Source organism: Rhinopithecus bieti, unplaced genomic scaffold (assembly GCF_001698545.2).
Source record: "Rhinopithecus bieti isolate Rb0 unplaced genomic scaffold, ASM169854v2 scaffold_13704, whole genome shotgun sequence".
Taxonomy (NCBI): Eukaryota; Metazoa; Chordata; class Mammalia; order Primates; family Cercopithecidae; genus Rhinopithecus; species Rhinopithecus bieti.
In genome coordinates this window covers 3,760,552-3,787,209 of record NW_016808231.1, presented here as the reverse complement: position 1 = coordinate 3,787,209, position 26,658 = coordinate 3,760,552, and the positions used below count along the sequence as shown (strand labels likewise).

At 54.2% G+C, this 26,658-nt stretch overlaps 2 protein-coding genes across 4 annotated transcripts; one reads left to right on the top strand and one right to left on the bottom strand.

Annotated features, from left to right (window-relative positions):
- Positions 1 to 346: 346 nt before the first annotated feature.
- Positions 347 to 15,616, top strand: ALG1 (ALG1 chitobiosyldiphosphodolichol beta-mannosyltransferase). Its single transcript, XM_017886353.1, has 13 exons — positions 347 to 589; positions 1,476 to 1,553; positions 1,679 to 1,782; positions 3,891 to 4,039; positions 5,612 to 5,701; positions 6,086 to 6,196; positions 6,933 to 7,054; positions 7,240 to 7,278; positions 7,924 to 7,983; positions 9,131 to 9,241; positions 10,792 to 10,906; positions 11,913 to 11,988; positions 13,006 to 15,616. The coding sequence occupies exons 1-13, from the start codon at positions 382 to 384 to the stop codon at positions 13,135 to 13,137; spliced, it is 1,395 nt and encodes a 464-aa protein (XP_017741842.1). The 5' UTR covers positions 347 to 381; the 3' UTR covers positions 13,138 to 15,616.
- EEF2KMT (eukaryotic elongation factor 2 lysine methyltransferase) lies at positions 12,974 to 26,648 on the bottom strand. Of its 3 annotated transcripts, XM_017886354.1 has the most exons (9): positions 25,634 to 25,910; positions 25,003 to 25,187; positions 23,448 to 23,510; positions 21,516 to 21,596; positions 19,818 to 19,919; positions 18,617 to 18,750; positions 18,269 to 18,534; positions 17,292 to 17,441; positions 12,974 to 13,982 (listed from the first exon to the last, which is right to left on the bottom strand). In XM_017886354.1, exons 1-9 carry the CDS (start codon positions 25,890 to 25,892, stop codon positions 13,882 to 13,884), a joined length of 1,341 nt encoding a protein of 446 aa, XP_017741843.1. In that variant the 5' UTR covers positions 25,893 to 25,910; the 3' UTR covers positions 12,974 to 13,881. The 3 variants fall into 3 exon arrangements, with proteins under 3 accessions (XP_017741843.1, XP_017741845.1, XP_017741844.1); XM_017886356.1 differs by lacking the exons at positions 25,003 to 25,187; positions 25,634 to 25,910 and adding an exon at positions 26,561 to 26,648; XM_017886355.1 differs by lacking the exon at positions 25,003 to 25,187 and having other exon boundaries at positions 25,634 to 25,827.
- Between the last annotated feature and the right edge of the window lie 10 nt (positions 26,649 to 26,658).

The following is a 26,658-nucleotide window of genomic DNA, read 5'->3' as shown; positions in this document are numbered from 1 at the left end:
CTGGGAACCCAGGTTCCAGGGGAAGCTTGTCATTGTCATTACTTCTGCTAATCCTTGACAACCCCTCAAGCGGGTGCCAACCATCCTGAACAAAAACTGAGGCTTCAAGGGAGATTGAGTGACTTATCCGTATGTCCCAATACAGTAACAGCTTTACTTTAGTCGAGGAAATACACTGTTGTGTAGGGAATCTGGTGTATGTGCGTGTGTACTACTACAACTAATAAATCTTGGCCCCAGGGGCTCCTGGGGGGTTCCCTGGCCCCGTCTTGGGGAACCGCGTCCCCATCTCGCCCTCTCTCGGCCCACTTCGGAGGCTCGGTCTGCGGCTGCGCACAGCGCGCGGAAGCGCGGTCACGTGACTGTTGCGGGCCCGCCAAGATGGCGGCGTCCTGGTTGGTCTTGCTGGCGCTGTGTCTGCTGTTGCCGCTGCTGCTGCTGGGAGGATGGAAGCGCTGGCGGCGGAGGCGAGCGGCCCGGCATGTAGTAGCCGTGGTGCTGGGCGACGTGGGCCGCAGCCCCCGTATGCAGTATCACGCACTGTCTTTGGCCATGCACGGCTTCTCGGTGACCCTCCTGGGGTTCTGCAGTGAGTGGCCAAGGGTCTGGGAGGGAAGATGCTCTCTCATCCTTTGATCCTTGGTTCTAACCGCCCTGGGGAGTTGAGGCGGAAGTGCTCCTTTTGTCGCCGCCTTTGGGCAGATCTCCGAGATTGGAGGAGCGGGTTCTGCCCAGCCTTTCCTGGGTGGATCAGTAGGTATAGCCGGCGTTAATCTTGCCACGTGTCAGAACTGTGTTAAGTGAATCCATTGCGTGGTCTCACGTAATTCTCCTAGTAAGTGGAACCCAGGTGCATGGGACTCCAGGGCTAGTGCTGGTAGCTACGTCTGTGTGCAGCTACCCTTGTCAAGCTATGTCTGAGTTGACAGGATATCTCATTCCTCATCTCTCAACGCAGCGCTCTGCAGACAAATGTTTCATTTGTTCTTCATGTCCATCTTTTACCCACAGTGTGCAGGGCAGTGGTGTCTGCTCCTTCATTATTCTCCACGTTGGTATCTTGAGAGGGTAGCTCAACCCCATCTCAGGGAGAAGTGGGAACAGCACTAGTTGCCGTTAATCCCTGTTTAGAGTCTGCTAGGGTGATGGGGTAGAGTGGGACTTCCTAGGGATGGCTCTGTGGTGGGAAAATTCCACTATCCAGAGAATCTAGATTCGTTTAATTGAGCACGTACTGTTTGCCAGGCATCGTGTTAAGTGAAGGTAGGTAAGATTCAGGCCCTCTCTCTGTGGGCTATCTAGAGGAATCTGAACAAGAATTGGCCGCTTTCTCTGTTCTGGCTAGTGAGGAACAGAGAGAGGTTTTGAAATATTTTACTTTCCAAAACAGTCTTCGTGATTCAGCCCAAGTTGGGAGATTATCTGACTTTAGATTGCTGCTGCTGGTACATTAAAGGGATCATTCTCATTTTCAGACTCCAAACCCCATGATGAGCTCCTGCAGAACAACAGAATTCAGATTGTGGGGTTGACAGAACTTCAGAGTCTTGCAGGTAAGGATGCAGTCAACTCCAGAATCCTCTGAATCCATGGGCTGGGGGCAGGGGGTGTTTGTTTGAAAAGCCTTGCAGATTGCCAGACGCTCCTTTGGTAGTCACAGGTGTTTTCTGACTTGCAGTTGGGCCCCGAGTTTTCCAGTACGGAGTCAAAGTTGTATTTCAGGCTATGTACTTGCTGTGGAAGTTGATGTGGAGGGAGCCAGGTGACTATATCTTTCTCCAGGTGTGTATCAGCCTCTGCCTCCCTCTGTGAGAACCATGTTAACAGTTTATTTTCCAGCACAAATTAGTAATATATTGCATATTCATATGTGTGTGTGTTGTGTGTATAAAAGTTTAAAGATGTGAGTCTTTAAACATGCACAAATTGGTAATAAATTGCATATTCATATGTGTGTGTGTGTTGTGTGTATAGGCGTTTAAAGACATGAGTAGGAGCCTATGGTATGTGTCTATTTATGGCACCTATCCATGCTGTGTCATTACAGATAGTCTTACATTGTACTGACTGTGTATCTAAGTGTTTTCCATGTATTAACTCATTTAGTCCTCACAGTAACCCTAAGAAGTATTATATTTAGGTAATATAAGAACCTGTTTCTTAAGGTTGTTCTCATTTAGGTGAGAAAACCTAGACCCAGAAAGACTCTGTAAGTAGGCCATCGCCATACAGCTAGGAAGTGGTGGAATCAGGGGATTTGAACGTAGGTAGTCAGTCTGGTTCTGTAGTATATATATATACACACATATATGTATACACACACACATACACACACACACACATATATTTTTTTGAGACAGAGTTTCACTCTTGTCGCCCAGGCTGGAGTGCAGTGGCGTGATCTCGGCTTACTGCAACCTCCGCCTCCTGGGTTCAAGCTATTCTCCTGCCTCAGCCTCCTGAGTAGCTGGGATTACAGGTGTCCACCACCACGCCCAGCTAATTTTTGTATTTTTAGTAGAGATGGAGTGTCGCCATGTTGGCCAGGCTGGTCTTGAACTCCTGACCCCAGGTGGTCCACCTGCCTCAGCCTCCCAGAGTGGTGGAATTACAGGCATGAACCACTGCGCCCCACACCTTCCTCTTTTAATAGGCAGCCTTGAATTCCAATATGTGATGTACCATACTACATGTATTTAGTCTCATGTTAATGGATACTCAGATTTTTCCTGATTTTGTTTTTACTTTTACAAATAGTGCAGCTCCAAGCACAGTGAGCATATGCCTTTTGCATAAGTCCAGTTTCTTTCTTAGGATAAATTCCTAGTAATGGAATTGTGTAGTCAAAGTTGATGCATTTTAAAGATGTGTATGTTACTGGATAGCTTTAGAGTAAGGTTGGGCCAGTTTGACCACTGCTGAGTTGGAGGTGCTTCTTCTCCCCCATGCTTACCGTCACCAGCTGTTGTTAGACTTTTTTAGAATTTGCATTCTGACAGGTGAAAAATGCCATCTCTTTGTTCTGTTTTTTGCCTCCTTGATTATTGATGATCTTGGACTTTTCATGTTGGTTCTGTTTGTTTGGTTTTATTTGTTTGTTTGTTTTAGAGACAGAGTCTAGCTCTGTTGCCCAGGCTGGAGTGCCATGGCATAATCATAGCTTAACTGTAGCCTCATCCTCCTGGGCTCAAGTGATCCTACCTCCTCAGCCTCCTGAGTAGTTGGGGCTACAGGCGTGTCCCACCACACCTGGCTAATTTTTAAATTTTTTGTAGAGATGGGGTCTCACTGTGTTTCCTAGGCCGGTCTTGAACTCCTGGGCTCAAATGATCCTCATGCCCTGGCCTCCCAAAGTGTTGGGATTACAGGCATCAACCACTGCACCTGGCCCATTCTGTTTCTTTCTTTTTTTTTTTTTTTTGAGACGGAGTCTTGCTCTGTCGCCCAGGCTGGAGTGCAGTGGCTGGATCTCAGCTCACTGCAACCTCCGCCTCCCGGGTTCACGCCATTCTCCCGCCTCAGCCTCCTGCGTAGCTGGGACCACAGGCGTCCGCCACCTCGCCCGGCTAATTTTTTTTTTTTTGTATTTTTAGTAGAGACGGGGTTTCGCCGTGTTAGCCAGGATGGTCTCGATCTCCTGACCTCGTGATCCGCCCGTCTCGGCCTCCCAAAGTGCTGGGATTACAGGCTTGAGCCACCGCGCCCGGCCTCTGTTTCTTTTATGAGTTTTTACACCTATTTTGGTGGCGGAGAGGGTCTTTCTTCTGCTTATTATCAAGAGCTCTGTGAAGGTAATAGACTCATCACCATGTGTGTTGTGACTATTTTTACTTGGTTTATTGCCGAGCATAGTTTGGGTTTCCTCCTCTTCAAGTCTCTATCTTCCCTAGAACCCCCCAGGTCTGCCTAGCATTGCTGTCTGCTGGTTCGTGGGCTGCCTTTGTGGAAGCAAGCTCGTCATTGACTGGCACAACTATGGCTACTCCATCATGGGTCTGGTGCATGGCCCCAACCACCCCCTCGTTCTGCTGGCCAAGTGGTGAGAGTCTGGGAAGAGGGTAAAATACCGTGCCCCAAACCACTCAAGGATGAGTGAGAAGAAGGGCCATGGTGGGCCTCTGGAAGATGGTTCCCTGTGTGCTCTGCAGGAGGCGGGGTGAGGCTGGTGAATCAGGCCAAATGCTGGTTCCAAGTGATAGAGACAGCCCTCAGCAAAGGACCACATTTTTTGGCCCATGAAATGGAAGTGTCTGGGGAAATGGTTGGTTTCGAGCTCAGCAGTGTCACTGGGACCCAGCTCCTGTCTGTCTCCACACTCCCTTCTGGTGGTGGTTCCCGGTGCTCTCCTAGCTCTCGTCCCCACCTAGGCTCTGTGGGGAGGGCAGCCCTCTCTGATTGGCTCATGTTGGTTACCTGCCTTCCTCTGATCTGCCTATTGAGGCCAGGGGGCAAGTGCTCCAGCAGAAGAGCTGGGTCTCAGGAGCATCCATATCCCGTGGACAGAGGGTGTGTGAGGACAGATTCCCAAACTGAAATCCAGGGCTGCTGTTGGGAGCTGGAGAAGTGGGCCATAGTTGCTGTAGCTGATGAGACAGGGAGGGAAGAAGGACCAGTGGTAGCAGTGGGACGTGGACCTGGGAAGGTCGTCTGCTGTACTCTGAGCCTGACTATAACATGTCTGTTACACTCTGCACAGCCAGCCTTCATGTGCACATCCAGCCTCTGTGTGCGCGTCCAGCCTCTGTGTGTACTTCCAGCCTTGGGCCACTGGCTGGCTGTGACCTTTGCCCTGATGAGTTTGTTCACTGCCAGTGGTGACAGCAGCAGCAAACAGCTCAATTGAGCAAACTGAGCAAAATGCTTAATGGTGAGCACCTGCTGCATGCCAGTCCTCCGGCCAAGACCTTTTTGTATTTTACCTCGTTCAATCTCCATGCACCTCAGGAGGGTGTACCTTTTACAAGTTAGGAAACTGAGGCTCAGAACAATTACCCTCTTGCCACACAGCTAAGTGTGAGGACCAAAATGTCGTCCCAGGCAACCCCATTTCCGAGCTTTCTCCGCATCTTGAGAGAGGAACAGGCCGTGATACCCTGGCGGCGATATCGCTCATGCCCTGTTCCGGCTCTCCCCTGTGATCAGGGCTCAGTCTCCATTAGGAGAGAACGTGTACAGCATTCACTGAATCCCTTTTCCCCACGTTGAGAGCAAGCCGTGGCCTTACAGCCTTTGCAGTGGTAGCACAGGGTGGCTGAGATCTGCTAGTGAGGCCTTTTATAGCAAGAGAGAGGATGTCCACTTTGGCAGTGATACACAGTGTCCTTTTATTGATTTTTTCAATTTGTATGTATTTATTTGAGGCAGAGTCTCACTCTGCTGCCCAGGTTGGAGCGCAGTTTCCTTTCAAAGTGATTGCATTTAAGCCAACAAATGACACAACATAAAGAAAGGTGTGTACAGCATAAAGAAAGAGCACTGGCAAAGGTGGGGCTCAGGGAGTACGGACTTTCCCAGCTCTGCGGCCTTTTCTCTGCTGAGGGATGTCGAGTCACGTGGTGGTGGTAGCGGAGGCCTGTCTAGGGCTCTGCTGACTGCTAATCCGTCTTTTCAGGTATGAGAGGTTCTTTGGGCGCCTGTCCCACCTGAACCTATGTGTTACCAATGCCATGCGGGAAGACCTGGCGGAGAACTGGCGCATCAGGTACCAAGGCCTGGGACTACGGCGGCCTGGGACTACCGTGGCCTGTGAGAGGCACAGGGCCCCTGATTGGCTGCAATGAGAGCTGCCTTGCCTGCTGTGGCCGTGCTGGCGAGGCAGTTTGAAATACTGAGGGCCTGGGAGGTGGTCCCTGGTTTGGGGAAGCCGGGGAAGGAAGGGGCAGAGTTTCTTTCCCAGCCAGCCAGGGGGTCCAGGCAGTTTTGGTCCTAGGATATCTCTGTGCATTCCCAAGTAATTGGAAGGCTTCTTGTCATCGTCTGAGAGTTGGATTCCCCAAGCATCCTTCTTTTCCTAGAGCCTCTGAGTCCTCTATTCCTGAGGCCTTTCTTCAGCCCTCCCAATAGCCCTGCCATGATTTCATTGCAGGGCTGTGACTGTCTACGACAAGCCGGCATCTTTCTTTAAAGAGACACCTCTGGATATGCAGCACCGGCTCTTCATGAAGCTGGGCGGCATGCACTCTCCGTTCAGGGCCCGGTAGGTCTCCCATCCTCAGCTGCCTTCTCTCCTGCTTGCTACTGCCCTGGCCTCTCCCCTTCTCACTGAAGACCTGGGAACCCACTCATCCAGGGGTTGGCAAACTAAGGCCACAGGCCAGTCTCCTGCTTTTGTAAATCAAGTTTCACTGGGACACAACACACTCATTCCCTTCTGAGTTGTCTGCTGCCGCCTTTGAACTACAGCAGCAGAACTGTGTTTTGCAACAGAGAACCTGTGGCCCACAAAGCCTGAAGTATTTACTCTCTGGCCCTTTAAGAAATGTTTGTGGACCCCAGTGCTGTCTTACTCTCCTGCTGGTGGGTTCCCAGGCCTGTGGCAGGATCTGTGGACCTGTGTGTCCCTTGGGGTGTCTCATGGGGCTGAGGAGGGAATCTTTGTGCAGGTCCACACACCCTGAGGTGTGCCCTCGGTAAGCTGGGGTGGTGTGGGAGGGCACCCTAGCACCCTCATCTTGAGTCCAGGGGATAAGACAGTAAGTCCCGTGGAGGAAAGGAATGAGTTAGTCTTGTTTGCTGTTGTAACCTTAGCACCCAGCATCAATATTAGAGAAAGCAAGCCCAGGCCTCGGATGGCAGGGGTGGCCTGGTACAGCTGATGCGGCCGGGCACCCCAACCTTTCGGAGCCTGCAGGCCTCACCACAGCAGGAGATGCCCATCCTGGGTCCTGGGCCTGCTCTGTGGCCTCTCACAGGCTTTTTTTCTGCTTCTTCAGCTTAGAACCTGAGGACCCAGCCACGGAACGGTCGGCCTTCACGGAGCGGTACGCTGGGAGCGGGCTGGTGACGCGTCTCCGTGAGCGGCCAGCCCTGCTGGTCAGCAGCACAAGCTGGACAGGTCTGCACGACCCCTGGGGCACTTGGGGTTGGTGTGACGGGCACCTGGCCAACCTGTGTTCTCCTCACCCCTGCCAGTCCTGCATGGCCCCATCCCACCACGGTCTCAGTGAGAAGGGGAGGGCATGTGAGCTGGAAGAGGGGTGTCTAGAAACAGGCCCCTGACATTCAGTTCTCTTCTTGTAGAGGATGAAGACTTCTCCATCCTGCTGGCAGCTTTAGAAAGTAGGTGTGTGGCTGCGGTGAGGAGCTCTGGCTTTGTTGGGGGCCCCTGGGCTGTGAGCTGCTTGCCTTGCCTGCAGCACGTTCCTGTCCCTGTCCACTGGGTGGGGCAGCCTGGGGACAGCAGGGGTGCTGGAGGTGGGCCGCTATGAATCCCCATTGGGTCACTGAGTGACCAGGCTCTCAGGCTGAAATGCCCCCTCCAGGAGAGTGTCTCACAGAGCCTGGTGGCCTCCCCGCCGGAGCAGTGCCCTTTCTCTGCCTGACCAGGTGACTCTGGCTATTGTTTATTTAAAAATTTTTTTCTGAATGGGCGTGGTGGCTCACACCTGTAATCCTAGAACTCTGGGAGGCCGAGGCAGGCAGATCACCCGAGGTCAGGCGTTCGAGACCAACCTGGCCAACATGGCGAAACCCTGTCTCTACTGAAAATACAAAAATTAGCCAGGTATGGTGGCGGGCGCCTGTAATCCCAGCTACTCGGGAGGCTGAGGCAGGAGAATTACTTGAACTCGGGAGGCAGAGGTTGCAGTGAGCTGGGATCGTGCTACTGCATTCCCGCCTAGGTGACAGAGCGAGACTCTGTCAGAAAAAAAAAAAAATTCTATCACAAATTCCATGTAGACTTGTTTCTTTTTTTAAACACAGAGTTTGAACAACTGATTCTTGATGGACACAACCTTCCTTCTCTCGTCTGTGTGATAACAGGTATCGCCTGGGGCCCTGGGTGTCTGTTTGGCTGGGGGATGGCGGAGGGGGAGGGGCATGCAGCCTTTATCCTGCGCTTCCCATGATCTTGTCTCCGTAATCCTCGCTGCAGCTCTCTGCCATAGGGTCTTATACCGCTTGGCATGGGGGAAACTGAGGCTCAGAGGGTTTCATCGCCAGGCAGGGAGCCCAGATTTGAATCTGCAGATGCCAGGCTTTTACTCTCAGTAGTTTTCAAGCATCTCTTTGTTGTTGTTGTTACATCACTGGTGTCTTTTTTTTTTTTTTTTTTTTTGAGACAGAGTCTCTGTCGCCCAGGCTGGAGTGCAGTGGCGCAATCTCGGCTCACTGCAACCTCCGCCTCCCGTGTTCCAGCAATTCTCCTGCCTCAGCCTCCCGAGTAGCTGGGATTACAGGCGCCCTCCACCACACCCGGCTAATTTTTGTATTTTTAGTAGAGACGAGGTTTCACCAAGTTGGCCAGGCTGGCCTCGGACTCCTGACCTCAGGTGATCCACCCGCCTTGGCCTCCCAAAGTGCTGGAATTACAGGCACGAACCAGTGCCCGGCCTCGTCACTGGTGCCTTAACCAAGCCTCTTTTAATTTTTCAAACGGAAGAGCCCCTGTCCCACAGTTACTGCTTCTGAGCACTTTCGAGGTGATTCAGTGAAGAAGGAGAAAAGCAGAAGCGGTGTGGGAAGAGGCAGGGTCCGGGCCAGCTACTGGTCCTGCTCTCCTCCCTCCTCTGACCTCTAGGCTCCCAGGAGTAGCTTGGAACCCACGCTATGAGCTCTGGGGGCTGTGGCAGGGCAGGGAGAGTCCTCGTGTCCCCTGTGCACAACACAGACAAAAGGCTGGGTCCATCTAGTGGGCGGTCAGGTGCCAGGCCAGTGCTTACCCCGCTGTGTTTGCAGCCTGAGGCAGCTGGCTGCAGGTGCAGGGCTGTGCCTCGGGTCAGGGTGCACACCCCTGCAGGGCTTGGGGCGCCTGGGTTGCTTCTGGAAGGACCCGGATGGGGCCTGGCTGGAGCTGCCGAGGGGTGGGGCTTCTGGAAAAGGGATCCCTCCTAGGGGGGAGTCTTGGGCCTGGGGCCATGTGACAGGGACAGAGATGGGTCCATGGCAGTGTCTGCTCTTCTCTGTGAAGGCAAAGGGCCTCTGAGGGAGTATTACAGCCGCCTCATCCAGCGGAAGTGTTTCCAGCACGTCCAGGTCTGCACACCCTGGCTGGAGGCCGAGGACTACCCCCTCCTTCTAGGTGAGAGGCTGGCAGGAGGCTCAGGGAGGACGCGGGGCCTTCAGTGGGGGAAACAGGTGGGTGGAATGGAATTTTTCTGAAAAGGTGGCTCTGGAGGCCACTTGGGGACAAAAGGGACAGGGCCTGGCCTGCTGCCGACACCTCTGGCTGAACTCCCAGGAGGAGGCTGCTTCCTGGTGTGCCAGCCCCTCCCTGCTAGGTGACCCCAGAGGCTGTTTACTAAGGGGTTTGAGGAGGCCACGTCCTTTCAGCCTGCCACGCCCTCCATTCAGTCCTCTTCCTTCCCGCAGGAGGGCTGGGCCTGGGGTTGGGGCCACTGTTGCCCAGGTGTGGGAGGGCAGTGGCTTTGGGAGGTACAGGGACGATGTGTCAAACAGCGTCGCCTCTGCCAGTGAGATGGTTCTCCCTCGCCTCCGTCTCTTTCCCGTTGATTTCTCCAAGTGGGGAGTCGGCTTGGTCTTGGTGTGTCTCTAGAGCCGCATCTGCCAGCCTTGAGTGAGCGAGTGAGCTGAGCAGTTGGAGGCTGAGGGCCTTTTCCTGGCAGGACTCTCTAGCTAGTCTCTTTTTTAGACAGATTCGCTCCGTCGCCTATGCTGGAGTGCACGATCTCAGTTCATGCAACCTCCGCCTCCTGGGTTCAAGCGATTCTCCCAACTCAGCCTCCTGAGTAGATTATAGGATTACAGGAGCCTGCCACAACACCTGGCTTATTTTTGTATTTTTAGTCGAGACAGGGTTTCACCATGTTGGCCACACTGGTCTCGAACTCCTGACCTCAAGTGATCCTCCTGCCTTGGCCTCCCTAAGTGCTGGGATTCCAGGCGTGACCCATCACGCCTGGCCCTGGCTCGTCTTTAGAAATGTTAAGCTATTTGGCTTTATTTTCACGGTGACAGCTGGTTTGTGGTGGGTGTGCTGTGGTTTATTATTATTATTATTATTATTATTATTGAGACGGAGTTTCACTGTCATAGCCCAGGCTGGAGTGCAATGGTGCGATCTTGGCTCATCTCTACCTCCGCCTTCCCGGGTTCAAGCGATTCTCCTGCCTCAGCCTCCCGAGTAGCTGGGATTACAGGCACCTGCCACGACGCTCGGCTAATTTTGTGTTTTTTTTAGTAGAGATGGGGTTTCACCATGTTGGCCAGGCTGGTCTTGTACTCCTGACCTCAGGTGATCTGCCCGCCTTGGCCTCCCAAAATGCTGGGATTACAGGTGGGAGGTGAACCTGGGAGGTGGAGGTTGCAGTGAGCCGAGATAGGGCCACTGCACTCCAGCCTGGGTGACAGAGTGAGACTGTCTCAAAACAAAACAAAACAACAACAAAAAAACCAAATTGTGGTTACGTAGAAAAAGTGTCAACTTCCATTTTCAGATGTCCCAGCCGGGCCGTGTGGCTGCTTGGCCAGCTTAAGCCACTTGTGTTTGGGGCTGTCGGGGGCCTTTTCCGATTTTCACTCCCCTTGGGGGGTGCTGCCTCACTGTGCTGGGAGGATCTGTGTTCCCAGGGCAGAGGCCAGCGCTCTGACCGCACCCCTCTTGCCTAGCAGGGTCGGCAGACCTGGGTGTCTGTCTGCACACGTCCTCCAGTGGCCTGGACCTGCCCATGAAGGTGGTGGACATGTTCGGGTGCTGTTTGCCTGTGTGTGCCGTGAACTTCAAGTGGTAGGAGCAGAACCTGAATCTTTCTGGGGATAGCTTCGCAGATCCACCGCTGAGGGGGACGCAGTGCAGAGCGAGCTGCCCACAGTGAGGCCCTGCCCCTCGGTCAGTCCAGCACACACTGGAGGCCACTAGGAGGAGCCCTGAGGTTACTGTGGCTGGGCTTGAGCCTCCCTGAAGTCGTGGCTTCCATTTAGAGCTCGTGTTACATTTAGGTTGATGCAAAAGTAATCACGGTTTTTGCCACTAAAAATGGCAATTACTTTTGCACCAACCTAATATGAAAAAAAAGCATCTTAAATACTAGAACTCCATTTGGGGCTTTTGCTCCTAGAGTAGAATTGGCAGGAATTGCCTGCAGGCTTACATGGTTTTCTTTGTTCCTTTCTCTTCCGCCATGTCCCTTTTGGCCAAGCTCATGGTGGGTTTGAATCAGCTAAATGAGTGTCATGCTCTGGCCTCACTCCACCAGCACAGACGGGTGTTTGGAAGGGCGGCGTTAGAAGAGATTCTAGAAGTAGTAGCCCCGGCGTAAGCTGAGTCCTTGGCCCCTGCTCAGGAGCCGGCCTCTCGGTGGGATTCAGGGATATGCGCCCCTCGTGTAAGCTGAGCTCAGGGAAATGTGGGGATCATAGCTGGTGCCCTAGAAAAGTCATCTTTTACGTGCTGAGCCAGTCCCCAGGGGGTTGCCTTTACTTGTTCCATGGCCATGGAGTTAAGAAAAGCAGGCAAAAATAATTCTTCAGTCCGTGAAGAGCATCCAGCACAGAAGGTACAAACCCTCCTTACGGCTCCCTCCTTAAATCGGTTTGGCCATTTTGATGTGCAACCCTCCCAGGTCTTTTTACCCTTCGGATGCCAAATCTCAGAACTAGCTCCCGGAAGCCACAACGCCAGCCTGGCCTGAGCATGGGGTGGGGTGGTAGCCTGGGTGGTAGCCTAGGTGGGCACCCCAGGGGTCTGGTGTCTCCTCCAGGCAGCTCTAAGGCTCCCTTGCTTCTCCCTGCAGTTTACATGAGCTGGTGAAACATGAAGAAAACGGCCTAGTCTTTGAGGACTCAGAGGAACTGGCAGCTCAGCTGCAGGTAGCCACGTCTGCCACCACGCCAGGGCGGGGAGGGTTCTGGAGACTGGCACCGAGCCCCGCTCCCTGATTCCTGCCACCCACAGCCAGGGTGGGACCATGTGGGGTCTGGCGGAAAAGCTAGGGAGGGAGCAGCGGTCACAGAGGCCGGCCTACTCTGCTGTCCCGTTTCGGTACGTCCCGGCTGGGGAAAGTTAGGACATACCCCCACCTGCCCTCTGGATTTATGGAGCTGACACTCCACAAATGATGCTGGAGCCGGTGGGCCGGGCTGCAGTTCAGGAAGTGATCAGGATCAGGTAGGCGGGTAAAGGGAGCTTCTAGGACCAGCCTTGAAAGATGAGTGGAGTTCTGCAAAGGTTACTTGTTTCTTGTTGCAAAAAGTAACACATCATTCTTGCCAACAGAATGATTGGCAGGATTTTCAGTAAAGGTCCAGGTCGGAAGTCATTTAGACTGGGTCTCCCAGTCTCTGTCAGAACCATGGGACTCTGCTGTGGTGTGAAAGTAGCCACAGATCATCTGTAGATGAAGGGGTGTGGCTTTGTTCCAATAAAACTTGACTTACAAACAGGCTGGTGCTGTGGTGTGAAAGTAGCCACAGATCATCTGTAGATGAAGGGGTGTGGCTTTGTTCCAATAAAACTTGACTTACAAACAGGCTGTGGGCTGGATTCAGACAGTTTAGCAAGGCTGAAAAGAACACCGACACCCCCTTGTTACGCACAGATGCGTGGGACTGTGTTGGCCAGAGACCGAGAGGAGGGTGCTCCAGGGGAAGGCACAGCATGTAGAGGCCAGGAGGTGCTCCAGGGCACCAAGTGTGGGAAAGTGGGATATGTAGGGAAGTTTCCAGAAAGCGTGATGTCAAGTGGGAGGCAAAGCGCTGCTGGGGCGTGAAGGCTCTCGAGTCCAAGTGAGGGAGTTAGGGACTTGGGAAGGGGTGTTGCTGGGTCAGGGACCTGGGATGGGGTGGGGACAGGCAATGAGGTAAGCTCTGCTCTTTATTTTTTCCCAGATGCTTTTCTCAAACTTTCCCGATCCTGCGGGCAAGCTAAACCAGTTCCGGAAGAACCTGCGGGAGTCGGAGCAGCTCCGATGGGATGAGAGCTGGGTGCAGACTGTGCTCCCTTTGGTTATGGACACATGACTCCTGGGCCAGAGGCTAAAACCCCAGGACCCCTGCTGCCCTCCCTACAGCTTCTTGGAAGTCTCAGGGCAAACCCTTTCAAGCAGCGCCTCCCAGTGGCCAGTAGCTGAAATGACGGCAGTGGTGCCGCCTGGGGAATGAATTGGTTGGGACCCCGGAAGCTGTGGTTGGCCCTGATTTCTTCTTTGGAGGCTCAGAAACATTTCCTCTCTTCTGTTCTTCACGCCCCATGCCCCTGCTAGCATATTACTGTCCTGTGACTTCCCCATGACCTCTGCAGGACTCCTTAGCCTGTGTCCTTACTCCAGGTGTCGCCTTTCTGCCGTGTTCCTAACGTTTTGATTCCTGTCTTGAAAAACAGCACCTGCTGCATCGTAAGCCCAGGTATGTGGCAGCTGCAGCGGGCTTGGCTTTGTGAGGAACCGAGTGTGTCCACGTTGGGGGAACAGCATATTTGATACACACGTTTTTATTTGCGCAAAGAAAATGCTATTTTGGAGCCAGAATTTTCATGTCTGATTTATGGTGATTTTCTTAAGAACTAGAACTGCTGGCAGAAAGGGGGCACCCCCACGCTTAGACGGCCAATGTCTTATTAGAGGGCAGTTTCTGGTTCCTGGTTTGGAATTTAACATTCTTCAAACATTCTAGTCCAATGAAAGTTTTATCCGCTTTCCCATATAAAAATTCTTCCCACGATAATGACTTGATTCTCACAGTCATGTTGGAAGGCGTGTGTGAGGCCTACAGTGTGAGGTTCAGAATTGCCATTTCCAAGTGCTCTTCGTAGGGAAACAGTTTCTGGTCATGACGAGGTTCGGCTTCCCATTTGATCCCAGCCCGGCCTGGAAACAGAGCACATGTGTTTCAGGATGGCGGTGTTTGGGGACATTAGCTTATTGTGTGGGGCTGCTAGGACAGGCCTGGCAGGGCGGGGGGGTGTCCAAGTCAGTTTACTTGGTTCACAAGTTCCCAGGCCCATCCAGGTACCTAGAATTGGCCTCCAGGATGGGACCAGAAATCTGGTTTTGCATAGAAGTGGCTAGCAGCAGGCACCGTGCCGCTCTCCACGCTCTGCCCGTGTCTGCTCCAGCACTTGGCACAGCGAGACAGAAGCAGAGATCTGAATCCACATCTACCTGGCTGCTCAGTCAATCCACTCTTCACAAAGCTTACAAAGCGGCCGGGCACAGTGGCTCACGCCTGTAATCTCAACACTTTGGGAGGCTGAGGCAGGTGGATCACTTGAGGTCAGGAGTTCGAGACCAGCCTGGCCAACATGGTGAAACCCCATCTACAAAAATACAAAAATCAGCCAGGTACGATGGTGGGTGCCTGCAATCCCAGTTACTCAGGAGGCTGAGGCGGGAGAATCACTTGAACCCAGGAGGCAGAGGTTGCAGTGAGCCGAGATTGTGCCACTGCTCTCCAACCTGAGTGACAGAGCGAGTCTCCATCTCAAGAAAACAAAAAAACAAACAAACAACCCCAAACACAAAACCACACACACACACACAAAACGCTTAGAAGGGGCTGGTGTTCTGATAAGCACAGATGCCTGAAGAGCCGTTAGCCAGAGTGATACGATCTTGTTCTGTCACCCAGGCCGGAGTGCAGTGGCACGGTCATCGCTCACCACAGCCTCGACTCCTGGGCTCTAGCAATCCTCCCACCTCCCAAGTAGCTGGGATGACAGGTGCGTGCTGCCATGCCAGTAGTTTTTTTAGTTTGTAGAGATGGGGTCCTGAACGCATGGCCACAAGTGATGCTCCTGCCTCAGCCTCTTTTATTTTTTTGAGACGGAGTTTTACTCTGTTCCCCAGGCTGGAGTGCAGTGGCGCAATCTCAGCTCACTGCAACCTCCGCCTCCCAGGTTCAAGTGATTCTCCTGCCTCAGCCTCCTGAGTAGCTGGGATTATAGGCGTGCGCCACCATGCCTGGCTAATTTTTGTGTTTTTAGTAGAGATGGGGTTTCACTGTGTTGGGCAGGCTGGTCTTGAACTCTTGACCTCAGGTGATCCGCCCACCTCAGCCTCCCAAAGCCTCAGCCTCTTACAGTGTTGGGATTACAGGCGTGAGACGCTGTGACCCGGGATGATTTTCATTTACAGTTTTTTGTTACGAGTGGAAAATGTGTATTTATAAAAATAAAGTAGTACAGACATGAACGTGTAGAAGTCTCTATCATCCTGCCATCCAAGGATGTTAACGTGTAGATCAGGGATGTCCAATCTTTTGGCCTCCCTGGGCCACACTGGAAGACGAAGAATTGCCTTGGGCCACACGTGAAATACACTAACGCTAGCAATAGCTAATGAACTAAAAGAAAAAAAAAAATCACAAAAAAACCTCATACTGTTTTAAGAAAGATTACAGATTTGTTTTGGGCTGCAGGTTGGACAAGCCTGCTATATATATATTCTAGGTTTTCCCCTATAGGCCTACTAATGTGAAAATGATTATTGTGATAAATGTTTTGTCGAGATGAAGTCTTGCTATGTTGCTCAAGGTGGCCACAAACTCCTGGGCTTAAGCCATCCTCCTGCCTCAGCCTCCTGAGTAGTTGGGAATATAGGTACTCACAACCATGTGTGGGTGATCATTATTATTTTTTTAAACAAATATGGGGCTGGGCGCAGTGGCTCATGCCTGTAATCCTAACACTTTGGGAGGCTGAGGTGGCAGATCACTTGAGGTCAAGAGTTCGAGACCAGCCTGGCCAACATGGCAAAACCTCGACTCTACAAAAAAATACAAAAATTAGCTGGGCGTGGTAGCACGCGCCTGTAGTCCCAGCTGCTTAGGAGGCTGAGATGGGAGGATAGCTTGTACCTGGGAGGTGGGAGGTTCCAGTGGGCCGAGATGGCACCACTGCACTCTAGCCTGGGCAATACAAAGCCAGACTCTGTCTCAAAAAAAAAAAAAGGTGAGTGGGGGCTTATACTATATGTGCTGTTTGGCACTGCTTTTTTCACTATATTGCAGGTATTTTTTCACGTAAGTATCTGAAGAAAGACTTCCTTTTTTTTGCTTTTTTGAGACAGGGTGTTGCTCTGTTGCCCAGGCTGGAGTGCAGTGGTGAGATCACGGCTCACTGCAGCCTCCACCTCCCGGGCTCAAGCCACCCTCTCACCTCAGCCTCCCGAGTAGCTGGGACCACAGGCGTGTGCAACCATGCCCGGCTAGTTTTGGTATGTTTTGTGGAGATGGGGTCCCACTATGTTGCCCAGGTTGGTCTTGAACTCCTGGGGTCCAGGTAGTCCTCCTGCCTTAGCCTCCTAAAGTGCTGGGATGACAGGCCTGAGCCCTGTGCCTGGCCAGCCTCCTGTGCGAGGTTGTGCGGGACTGTCATGGAACCCAGTGTGCCTTCGTGTGCTGGCTTGTTTGTTGGCTCTGTAGTTAACAGGCTGCCCCATGTGGACAGGCATTGGGTCGTCTGTGTCTCTGTGTGCAGGCAGAGGCTGCTGCGGGTGCATCTGTGCACACGGTTGCCAGGAGGGGCTCTGCTCAGAGGGAGCTGGGGCAAAGGCTGGTGGCACTGGGGGTCATGGGTGTAGTGTGGAGGTGCGAGAGCCAGGCGGCTGGGCTGCAGTCTGCGGGAGCTCGGGGGTCGCTTGGCCTCCGTGTGCCCTAGTGTCTTTGTTAGAGAGATGGGACAATGACAGCACACCCTCACAGGTGCTGGGGGCTGCTCCACTGTGGGGCCAGTTCCCCTTCTCTATAGTCACCCTGCTCGTCCTCCACTGACTGGGTGCTCAGGACAGTGGCGTGGTGGATCTGCCTGTATAGCCTGTGCTCCAGTGTCCTGCAGGCCACAGCTGTGTCCAGCCCTGACCCCGACTGCCTCTCCCGCCACCTCCATTTTATAGATGAGGAAACCGAGGCCCAAAGGCTTAGGGAACGCTGCTCCGAAGCACACAGTAGGGCTGCTGGGCTCAGACCCTCCCTCCCTGTGCTGAGCTGCCCTCCTCCTGCCCCAAGCGCCTCCATGCCCTGAGCCCACTCTGCTCGCCAGCCTCTGCCCAAGTTCCCCGCATGGCGTGGGGGTGTGGGGCATCCTAGCTTTTCCCTGGTGCCAAGTTCTTTCACTTCCACTGGAGTCTTGCAGGGACAGCGTGGGGACCCTGCAGGCCCATGAGGGCGTGGGGGCTCACCTAGTTCGGTGGTGAACAGCTGGCATGTCCCTGGGTTGCGGACGGTGAAGGCCACGTAGACCTCAGGAGCCCGCTGGTGCTCCCGGCAGGCAGCCAGCCTCCGCAGGACCCCGACCAGCGACATGATGGCTTCTGGACAATACAGCACATCTACAGTGAAAGCTTCAGGTTACTGAAAGGGACCAGCGGAAAGTTCCAGGTCACGCTGACCTCAGCAGCAGGGCGAGGCCAGAGAGGCAGCGGTCATATGAGACTATTAGATGCCATTTGACCATTTGTGCCATTAGATGGAAACGCAATTACTCGGGTGAAAAAGGAGAACCCTTAGTAGAGAAAGCTGCAAAAGACCAAAGCAAAAGAAAAAAGTCTCCAGACTCACTGGCGCTCCTTGGAAAAACAGCTCTGGTTCTCAGCCTGTCTAGAGGGCTTTGAATGACACAAAGCATGACCCTCGTGTGAACTCGTTGTTTCAGGCGTCTGCCGATTTGTTTGCTGGCTTGCAGCGGGGGGCCTGTGTCCCTGGCCACCGCTGGGCCTGTGGTTTTCAGGGCTGGGACCCAGGATCACAGGCAGAGCTCTTTTCGACCAGAGAGGGGACTGAGTGTGCCGGCAGGGGCGAGGGGTTTCCGGTGGCCCAGCCAAACACCACCTTCTCTCAAGGGCCCTGTCCTTGTCCCAGAAGTGGCTGTTTTCCTCCTGTGGTCTCTGAAGGACACAGGGCATGGCTCTGGGACACAGCCATGTGGTGATGACTGTAACGGGAGTATGCCTGTCCCCAACAAGAGGGCTGTGACTTCAAGGTCACCTTAAGAGGCACCCCTGTCCTTTGTTGTCACCCTGGAGGCCCAGAGTAACTCTTCTGGAAGCCCCATCATGTCCATGCCCGACAGCGTCCCTTGTTCCCTTCTCCCAGAGCCAAGAGCTGGGTGGAGCTGCAAGGACACCGCCTGCGCAGGGTGCCCGGGGCTGGGCATTACCTGCCGCGATGACAACATCTGGCTGGAAGGCAGAGAGCTGACAGACTGTCGCGACGTCCCAGTCCAGCTGGGCCACTGTCACCCTGGGACTGTCTAAGTTGGCAGTGATGTCTGCCTCTAACGAGAGGCCATTGAGAAGGACATTCCCTCGGAGCTGCTTGAGGACCCGGCTGTGACAATCGCTGAAGATGTATGCCCGGGGGTGGCACATCTTGCAGATGGCCAGACCTGTGAGGCCGGCGCCACTGCCAAGCTCTAGGACAGTCCTGGAAGAAGGAAAGCGGACCATGTCTGCGACTGCACCAGGGTAAGCCTGCCTCGGTGCCCCGCCCTGTGCCCCGAGGTCACCTGTCAGTGAAGGCTCCCGGGTTCTCAATGGCCCATTCTGCAAGGTAGAGGGCAGCGTCCCATGTGACCAGGCCCGTGGTGCCGTGGGAGATGATGGCTGTGCTCTCGGAGAGCGTGACCGAGCCTCCCGAGGGCTGTGCCGAGAGAGGGCGAGAGAATCAGTCTAGCGATCAGAGGACCAGGGGCTTAGAAGACAAGTAGCCATCCACCCCATGACTGAATAAACCATGACAGGACCAATCACCACTCAGCAATGAGAAGCAGCTAACTGTTGACATGCCAACAGCTTGCACAGGCCTCAAGGGTATCACGCGGCGTGAAAGATGCTCATCTCAGGCCACACAGGATTCCATTCATCGAACATTCCTGAGACGATGGAATTCTGGTGATGGAGCACAGGTCAGTGGTGGCCAGGGAGGGGCCAGGTATGGCTATGAAGGGGCGGCTGCCTTGTGATGATTCAGTGTGCTATGTTTTTCCTTTGTGGTTTTCTGTATCTATGTTTTATCTTATTTTTTTTTGAGATGGATTCTCGATCTGTCACCCAGGCTGCAGTCAGTGGCACGATCTTGGCTCACTGCAAACTCTGCCTGCTGGGTTCAAGCAATTCTCCTGCCTCAGCTTCCCAAGTAGCTGGGATTACAGGCACCTGCTACCATGCCCTGCTAATTTTTGTATTTTTAGTAGAGATGGAGTTTCACCATGTTGACCAGGGTGGTCTCAAAACTCCTGACCTCAGGTGATCTGCCCGCCTCAGCCTCCCAAAGTGCTGGGATTACAGGCATGAGCCACCGCGCCGGCCTAATTTTTCTATTTTTAGTAGAGACAGGGTTTCACCATATTGGGCAGGCTGGTCTCGAACTCCTGACGTCAGGTGATCCACCCGCCTTGGCCTCCCAAAGTGCTGGGATTACAGGCATGAGACACCGTGCCCGGCCCTGTCAAGTATTCTTTGAGGACTGGGCATCAGGTCCTTGTGAAGCAGGTAGTGTGTGTTACCTACTGGACAAATGCCCAACAACCCCATGCTGTTGTTGAAGTGCTTGATTTACAGACAGGGAAAGTGAGGAAAGGAGGTTAAGAGACCTCATGTCTAAGACTGCAGAATGGGTGAGTCAGGATTTGAACCCACACCCGTGTTTTCATTTTGTGCAGAAAGGGTATCTGGGCTGTGAGGGGGAGGCGGGTACCCTTCTCATACCAGCAAATAGCTCCGGTGGCCCTGGGTGGACTCCTTGGCCATCAGGGTCTCCGCCAGCGCCTCGTACAGCTCGTCCAAAGGCTCCGTGTGGACAGCCTCGTGCTGGGGGCAGACAGAGGGAGAGCTTGTTTGCTTTCGTTCTAATCTGTAAAAATGGCCAGATGATTTTCACCAAGTTTGGAGGGGAGATTTGGGACGGAATGGTGTAATACTGGCCAGGTGGCATATAAAATATTCACTTTGCTGGGTGTGGTGGTGTGTGCCGATAGTCCCAGCTACTCTAGAGGCTGACATGGGAGGACTGCTTGAGCCCAGGAGTTTGAGGACAGCTTGAGCAACAGAGACCTTGTCTCTAAAAAAAAATAATTCACTAGGTAGGGAAACCTGGATGGAAGGGCCTTCAGCAAGAGGTGTTGAGAGGGTAGGGTTAGGGTAGTGTAGGGCAGGAGACAAGGATTCTGTGAGAGCTGTCGTGTGACCATGACAGAGCTCTGTGTTTGGATCAAACACAGAGAGGAGGAATACCAAAGGTGCTGTTAAGTGCGCCCAGGCAGAGGTGGGAGGGCGGCCCATGCTGCAGGCTGTGGCTGTCAGCAGGCGGCTTCTCCACGGCTGGCCCGGGCCTAGGATTCACAGGGCAGCAGCAGGGTACACTGGGTGACTGCTGCCCTCTGCTGGTGGCACAGGGCAGACCTGCTGGTGACCACAGATGTACCCTTGGGAAGGATTAGGGAGAAAGCGGGTATTGGAGAAGCAGGGGATTGTTTATTTGCCAAAAGTGTGGCCCTTTTACTCAGCAGGTCTGCTACTGCCTACTGAGGAACGGCCTCTCTGACATCCTCCCTCATGTCAAACCCTGCATGTTCGGGCCCATCTTTAAAATCCATCCTAGGCCAGGCGCAGTGGCTCATGCCTGTAATCGCTGTACTTTGGGAGGCCGAGGTGGGCGGATCACCTGAGGTCAGGAGTTCGAGACCAGCCTAGTCAACACGGTTGAAGCTCTGTCTCTACTAAAAATACAAAAATTAGCCAGGCGTGGTGGCATGTGCCTGTAGTCCCAGCTTCTTGGGAGGCTAGGCACGAGAATTGCTTGAACCCAGGAGGCAGAGGTTTCAGTAAGCCAAGATTGTGCCTCGGTACTCCAGCCTTGGCAACACTGTGGGGCTCTGTCTCAAATAAATAAATAAATAAATAAGTAAAAAATAAAATCCATCCTGTATCAGTCAGGAAAGAGCTGATTCCAGCAGGATCATTACGGATAATTCACCAGGGGAACTAGTTCCAAAGGTATGACGAGCTAAGCCTTCCAACAGGGGCCCGTGGCGCAGCCCAGAGATGGACAAGAACAGGAAACTCCAAACCCTTCTGCGGGCAAGACAGAGGGTGTGGGCGAGGGTTCCAGTGCCGTGGGCTGGGCCAGCCTGGTAGGAATGAGAATCCATATGCTAGGAGCTGGGGCCCCAGAGAAGCAGCTGCTGCGGAGACGCCAGGAAGCAGAGTGAGGGAGAGACGCTGGTCTCCCCTTATTCCCACCCTGCACTGTCTCCCATGGGTCACACCCAGCTGCAGCCAGTTGCCTGGGAGGCGCCTGCCATGCTGGGGTCTGCAAAGCAGGCCTAGGGCCCAGGAAGGATGGGGACTCCAGCACGCAGGTGGCTATGCTGTCGGGCTACTGGGCGGACACTGCCAATAACTGACCTTTTTGATGAGTTCTGAGAGAAAGCACCGGACATACTTGACTGACGGCGGGTGCTTCACACACACAGGATGCTTCACAGTCTACAGCAAAGGACAGAACATTGGTTGCTGGGGAGACCCCGTCTTAAGTCTCCTATGAGCTTCAAGCCAACACAGCAGAGGGCAAACTCTGGGCTACCCAATCCCTCAGCAAAGATGTAAATGGACACACCGTTCTGGCCCCATGCATCTTAAGTTTGTCTTAAGATATAAGCCGTTTCCTAAAAATGCTCCTGCTGCAGTAGCACAGGCCATGGCCTGGTTCTAATACCCATTCTGAGCAGGAACACAGGGCATGTGGGCCCTAACCACCTCCCTCCCAGGGGAGCCAATGTGAACCAGGGTTTGCAGTAAGGACAATCGCCAACTGTCTGGCTCTATGAAAGAGGCGGGAAGGCCCACTCAGCACCTGCTCTCTTGGAGCGTGTGTCCCTGGGGACAGGATGGAGGGAGAGGGGACTCTCAGGGTGACACTCCACCTAAATCCAAGAGAAGCCAAGTGCAGGACGAGCAAGTTCCAGGCAGTGGGAATAGCCGGTGCAAGCTCCGAGGTGGCCATGGCCTGGCACTTGGGAAGGAGGGCAGAGGGACTGGTGCAGCAGGAGTGGGGATGGTAGGAAAACAGGAGCCTGCAGGGAGGGAGGAGATGGTCCAAAGTGCCTGCTGGCTGGGAGGGACGCAGATTCTGCCCAAGGGCAGCAAAGTACCCCACACAACACACAGGCCCTTCAGGCTGGTGCTGGTTTTTCATTTTTTTTTTTTTTTTTGACACAGTCTTGCTCTGTTGCGCAGGCTGGAGTGCAGTGGCACGATCTTGGCTCACTGCAGCCTCTGCCTCCCGGGTTCAAGTGATTCTCCTGCCTCAGCTTCCCCAGTAGCTGGGACTATAGGCGTGCACCACCACACCCAGCTAATTTTTGTATTTTTAGTAGAGATAGGCTTTTGCCATGTTGGCCAGGGTGGTCTCGAACTCCTGACTTTAGGTGATCTGTCCACCTCAGCCTCCCAAAGTGCTGGGATTACAGGTGTGAGCCACTGTGCCCAGCCTTTTGCTGGGTTTTAAAGCAGCTCTCCCTGCATTTCATGCTTCACCACCTACGAGGGTGAGGTTCAGGGTGAAACTCAGAGCAGGGTGCCTGTATCGCTCTCAAAGTCTTCCCTGCTGTGGCTGTATCTTTTCCATGTGGCTGATCTTGGTTCACTTCTAGCACAGGAATTCTTAACCAGGGCTCCCAGGATGGGCTGGGCGGGTGGGGGTGGAGGATGTCTGCCTCCCCGAGTTTGTACGGAAAACGTATTCTTCTGGTGAGCTTCTTTCTGGGAGGGAGTCTATTGCTTCGTCTTTTCAGAAGGGCTCATGGCCCTTCGAAGGTGAAGACCCAGGATGCAGGGTGATCTGCACTTGGCTCACAAGGCCAGGGTCAGGCTGTGGCTGGGCCAGGTGGTGATCCTGCCTCTCACCTGCATGCAGATGCACTTGAGTCCAAACCCCACCCTGGGTAAAGCAAGGGCCCATTTATGTCTAGAAGAGACAGGAGTGGGCAGGACAGGTCTCATGTATGCAAAAAAAGAAAGTCTCTGAGCATCTCCCAAATGCTAGAAGCTGTTTTGCACCTGTCATCTCTGTTTTTGCTGTGTATAGTTTAAAAAACATTCCCTAGATTCCCCCCTCTCATGCAGATTTTTGTATATTCTGATGTCTAAGTCTTAGAAAACGAAAGAGCTAGAGCTGTCGGAGATGCTGACACCCACCTGCAGTGGTGACTCAATGGTTTTGTTCTTTGAACAGAGGTGTTTTTAAAGGGTACAAGCATACCTGTGGTTCTTCTATCAGGTCTTCCGGAGAGATTCAGGAGGCAGGGTCATGAGTCCCAGGGACTCTGGGATTCTTACCTTCTGCAAAATATCCCGCAGCAGCTCAGAATCTGATGAGTCTCTTAACTTTGCTTCTAAGCTCTGTGTGGAGGGGAGAGAGAAATCTCAAGGGCGCATTCATAGGAACATTAAACACGCAATAGAATGTGTTGGCAAAGCGTTGTGTGATCTCTCCCTGGGGACGTGGAGCCAGTTGGAAGTGGAAGCCACAGTGGCTGAAAGCCTGACCTTCAGATGTCACAGGGTGCACATGGATGAGTCACAGGAAGAAGGCTAGAAGACTGACTCTTGGCCACATTAGTCCTAGCTACTTAGCTGCCACCTGGGTCATGGGCCACCTCCCTGGTTGCACGGGTCGGCCAGGAATTACCAGGGCAGCCATGGCACCAAGGTTCGATGGGCTTGCCACCTGAGTTAAAGTGGAAATGCAGAATGTGCCTATATCAGCCTGGATTATGTTGTCCTCTTAACAGCGGCCTCAAGCCCAGCAGTCAGCTTTGGCTCCCGAGTTAGGCAGACTGTCTTGGCTCATATGTGACACAGGGCAAGGTACTTCATTGCTTCAGAGCTCCTTCCATGCTGTAAAAGGCCCTACAAGACCTGGTCCTAATCCCTCTCTCTGGCCTGTTCTCCCTCACCCCTGGCCCACCCTGCTCACTCCACTCCAGCCACACTGGCTGCCTCGCTGTTGTTCCTCAGCCACCGCTGGCTTGCAGGGCCTTTGCATATCCTGTTCCCCAAGCCCTTCCCATGCCTGGCTGCTTCACCACTCAGGCCCCAGTTCAAATGCCACCTCTTTGGGGAAGGCTTCCCTGATGCCCTTTGGTGACTCTTCTCCCCAGTTGCTCCATTCACCATTTCCCTGTTTTATTGGCTTTAAAGCCACTTCTGGTCTTGTCTTGTTTATTCATTTATTTGTTTATTCTCTGGCTCTCCCATGCCAGCAGAGCCTCATCTGTCATGGGTACTGCTGATCCATGGTGCCTGGCTCACGGAAGGCATTTATTAAACATTTGGAGACTGAATAAAAACACTAGTTAACACCAGCATGCATTTCCCATGAGCTAGGCACTGCTCCACAGGCTTTTGTACTCAACGCTGAGAGGTAGTGTCATGATATCCCCCATTTTATTAATAAGAAAACAATAGCACAGAGAGATGCAGTCACTTGCCCAAGGTCACACAGGGCCAGGGATTCGGCTGGGATTCGAAGCAGGCAGGCTGTCTCCTGGGTCTGAACTCTCAACTACTGCACCGGAATCAAACAATCCCTCTGGTCAAATGTGAATGATAATAATAGTACCCACCTCGTGGGTGTTCAGGGTGAGCCCATTAGCATTCAGCATGGGCATGTGAACAATTATAGTCAATACTGAATGGAGACCTATGAAACTTTTATGAAGGTTTCTATTTTGGGTTAAAAATGCACAAATTTCTCCAGACCAGAAATGATCTCTGAGTGCTAAATATTTTATGTCAATGGAATAACGCAAATGATTAAGCACCAACCCATAAAATGGGGCAGACTCAGGGAGGAATAGATATCCAAACTGCCTCATCCCAGTGAGCTCACCACACATGAATTACAAATGGGGCCGGGTGCATGAAGCCCCTCTGCTGGCAGAAGGGAGGCTGCTGCCTGCCATGCGCCTGTGCTGTGGATGGCAGGTCCCCAGGGCGACGAGAGGCCACCTCCTCCCTTCTCTGTCTCTTCCATCACAGGCGTGAGAGCCTCAGCGCATGAGCCGATTCTGTGCACTGCTCGATGTACAGATGAGAACACTGAGCCACGAGGGACAGCCTGTGACCTGGTCACCGCGCTCGGGAGAACGTGGTTACCCGCGGTCCTGAGGGCGCTGACTTTTTAGAATGGGCGAGGTCAGCTGTGTCCCAGCGACCAGAACGATTACTGCCTTTAAAAAGTCGTGAAAACGATCGTGAACTGTACCCCACACCCAGCGCGCGTCGGCCCCCAGCAGACCGTGGAGCCGCCCCCAGCCTCCGCCGCTAGCCTGCGGGGCAGGAGGGGTGCGAGCGACTCTGGCCAGGCCCCGGGGACGGGGACCGGGACGCGCGGCCCTGACTGTCGGGAGCCCAGGCACTCACGTGGCGGGAGCGCCGGGGGCTTCAGCACGGAGACCCGTCCCGTCTGCCCCTGGACTCCCCCGCGCCCCGTGGGCCTCTCCGCGCTCCCCGCCGCCCACCTGCCAGGGGAAGGAACGCAGCGCGCGCGCCGCCAGGAAGCGGCGCTCGAAACTCTGCAGCAAGAGTTCGGTCCCCGCATCCTCCTCCGGCGCCATGACGTGGGCGGGGCCGCAGTGTCGCCGGGAGACCCGGCGGAAGCCGGGCCTGGACTGAAGAAGGGGCAGGCCCGAGGCAGTGCGTCGGGGCAGAGAGGGGGCGGGGCCCGGGGTAGGGCCAGGAGGAGCGTCGTGGGGGCGGACCCCGGGGCGGGGCCAACATGAGCGTTATGAGGGCGGGGCCCGGATGAGTGCCAAGAGGGCGAGGCCTGGGGTAGGGCTAGGATAAGCGTCGCTGGGGCAGGTCCTGGGGAGAGTCCAGGTTGGCGGGTCCTGGGGCGGGGCCAGGATAGGGCGATCCTGGAAGCGGGGCTTCGGAAGCGTCCAGGTTGGTGGCGTCCTGGAGGCGGGGCCTTGCGTGGGGGCAGGATGAGTCCTGAAGGCGGGCATTAGGGCGGGGCTAAACGATGATTGGGTTCAGGAGGTGGGACTCGGAGCAGAGCCCAGTGGACAGGTCTTAGGGCGGGGCTAAGGGCAGACCAAGAGAAGGACTCCGGAGGCGGGGCCGGGACGGGGCGTTGACTCTGTCGTAGTACATCGCCAGGGCCCGGGTTCCGGGAGGCGGTGCCGAGTCCGGATTGTGGGCTGCGCTCAGGAGGCGGGCCCTGGGGCGTGGCCAGGCGCTGCTCGGGCCCTGGGAGGCGGAGCTTAGGGAGGGGCCGGTATGGGGAGGGAGCCAGGGCTTGGGAGGCGGGTCAGGGCCAGGCTCAGGCGCCAAGACGGAGCTGGGCTTGGGGCGAGCCCGAGACGGAGCGAGGGGTTCAGGGTGTGGGCAGCGGGGAGGAGTTTGAGGACGGGGTCGGAATGTGGCTTAAGTTCGGGAGGCGTTACCTGGGGAGGGTTTGAGGCAGGCCCAGGAGCGGGGCCATGGTCGGCCGAGGCGGGGCCAGGGGCCGGCTCCAGGTTTCGGAGCTTCGGGCGGGGCCGAG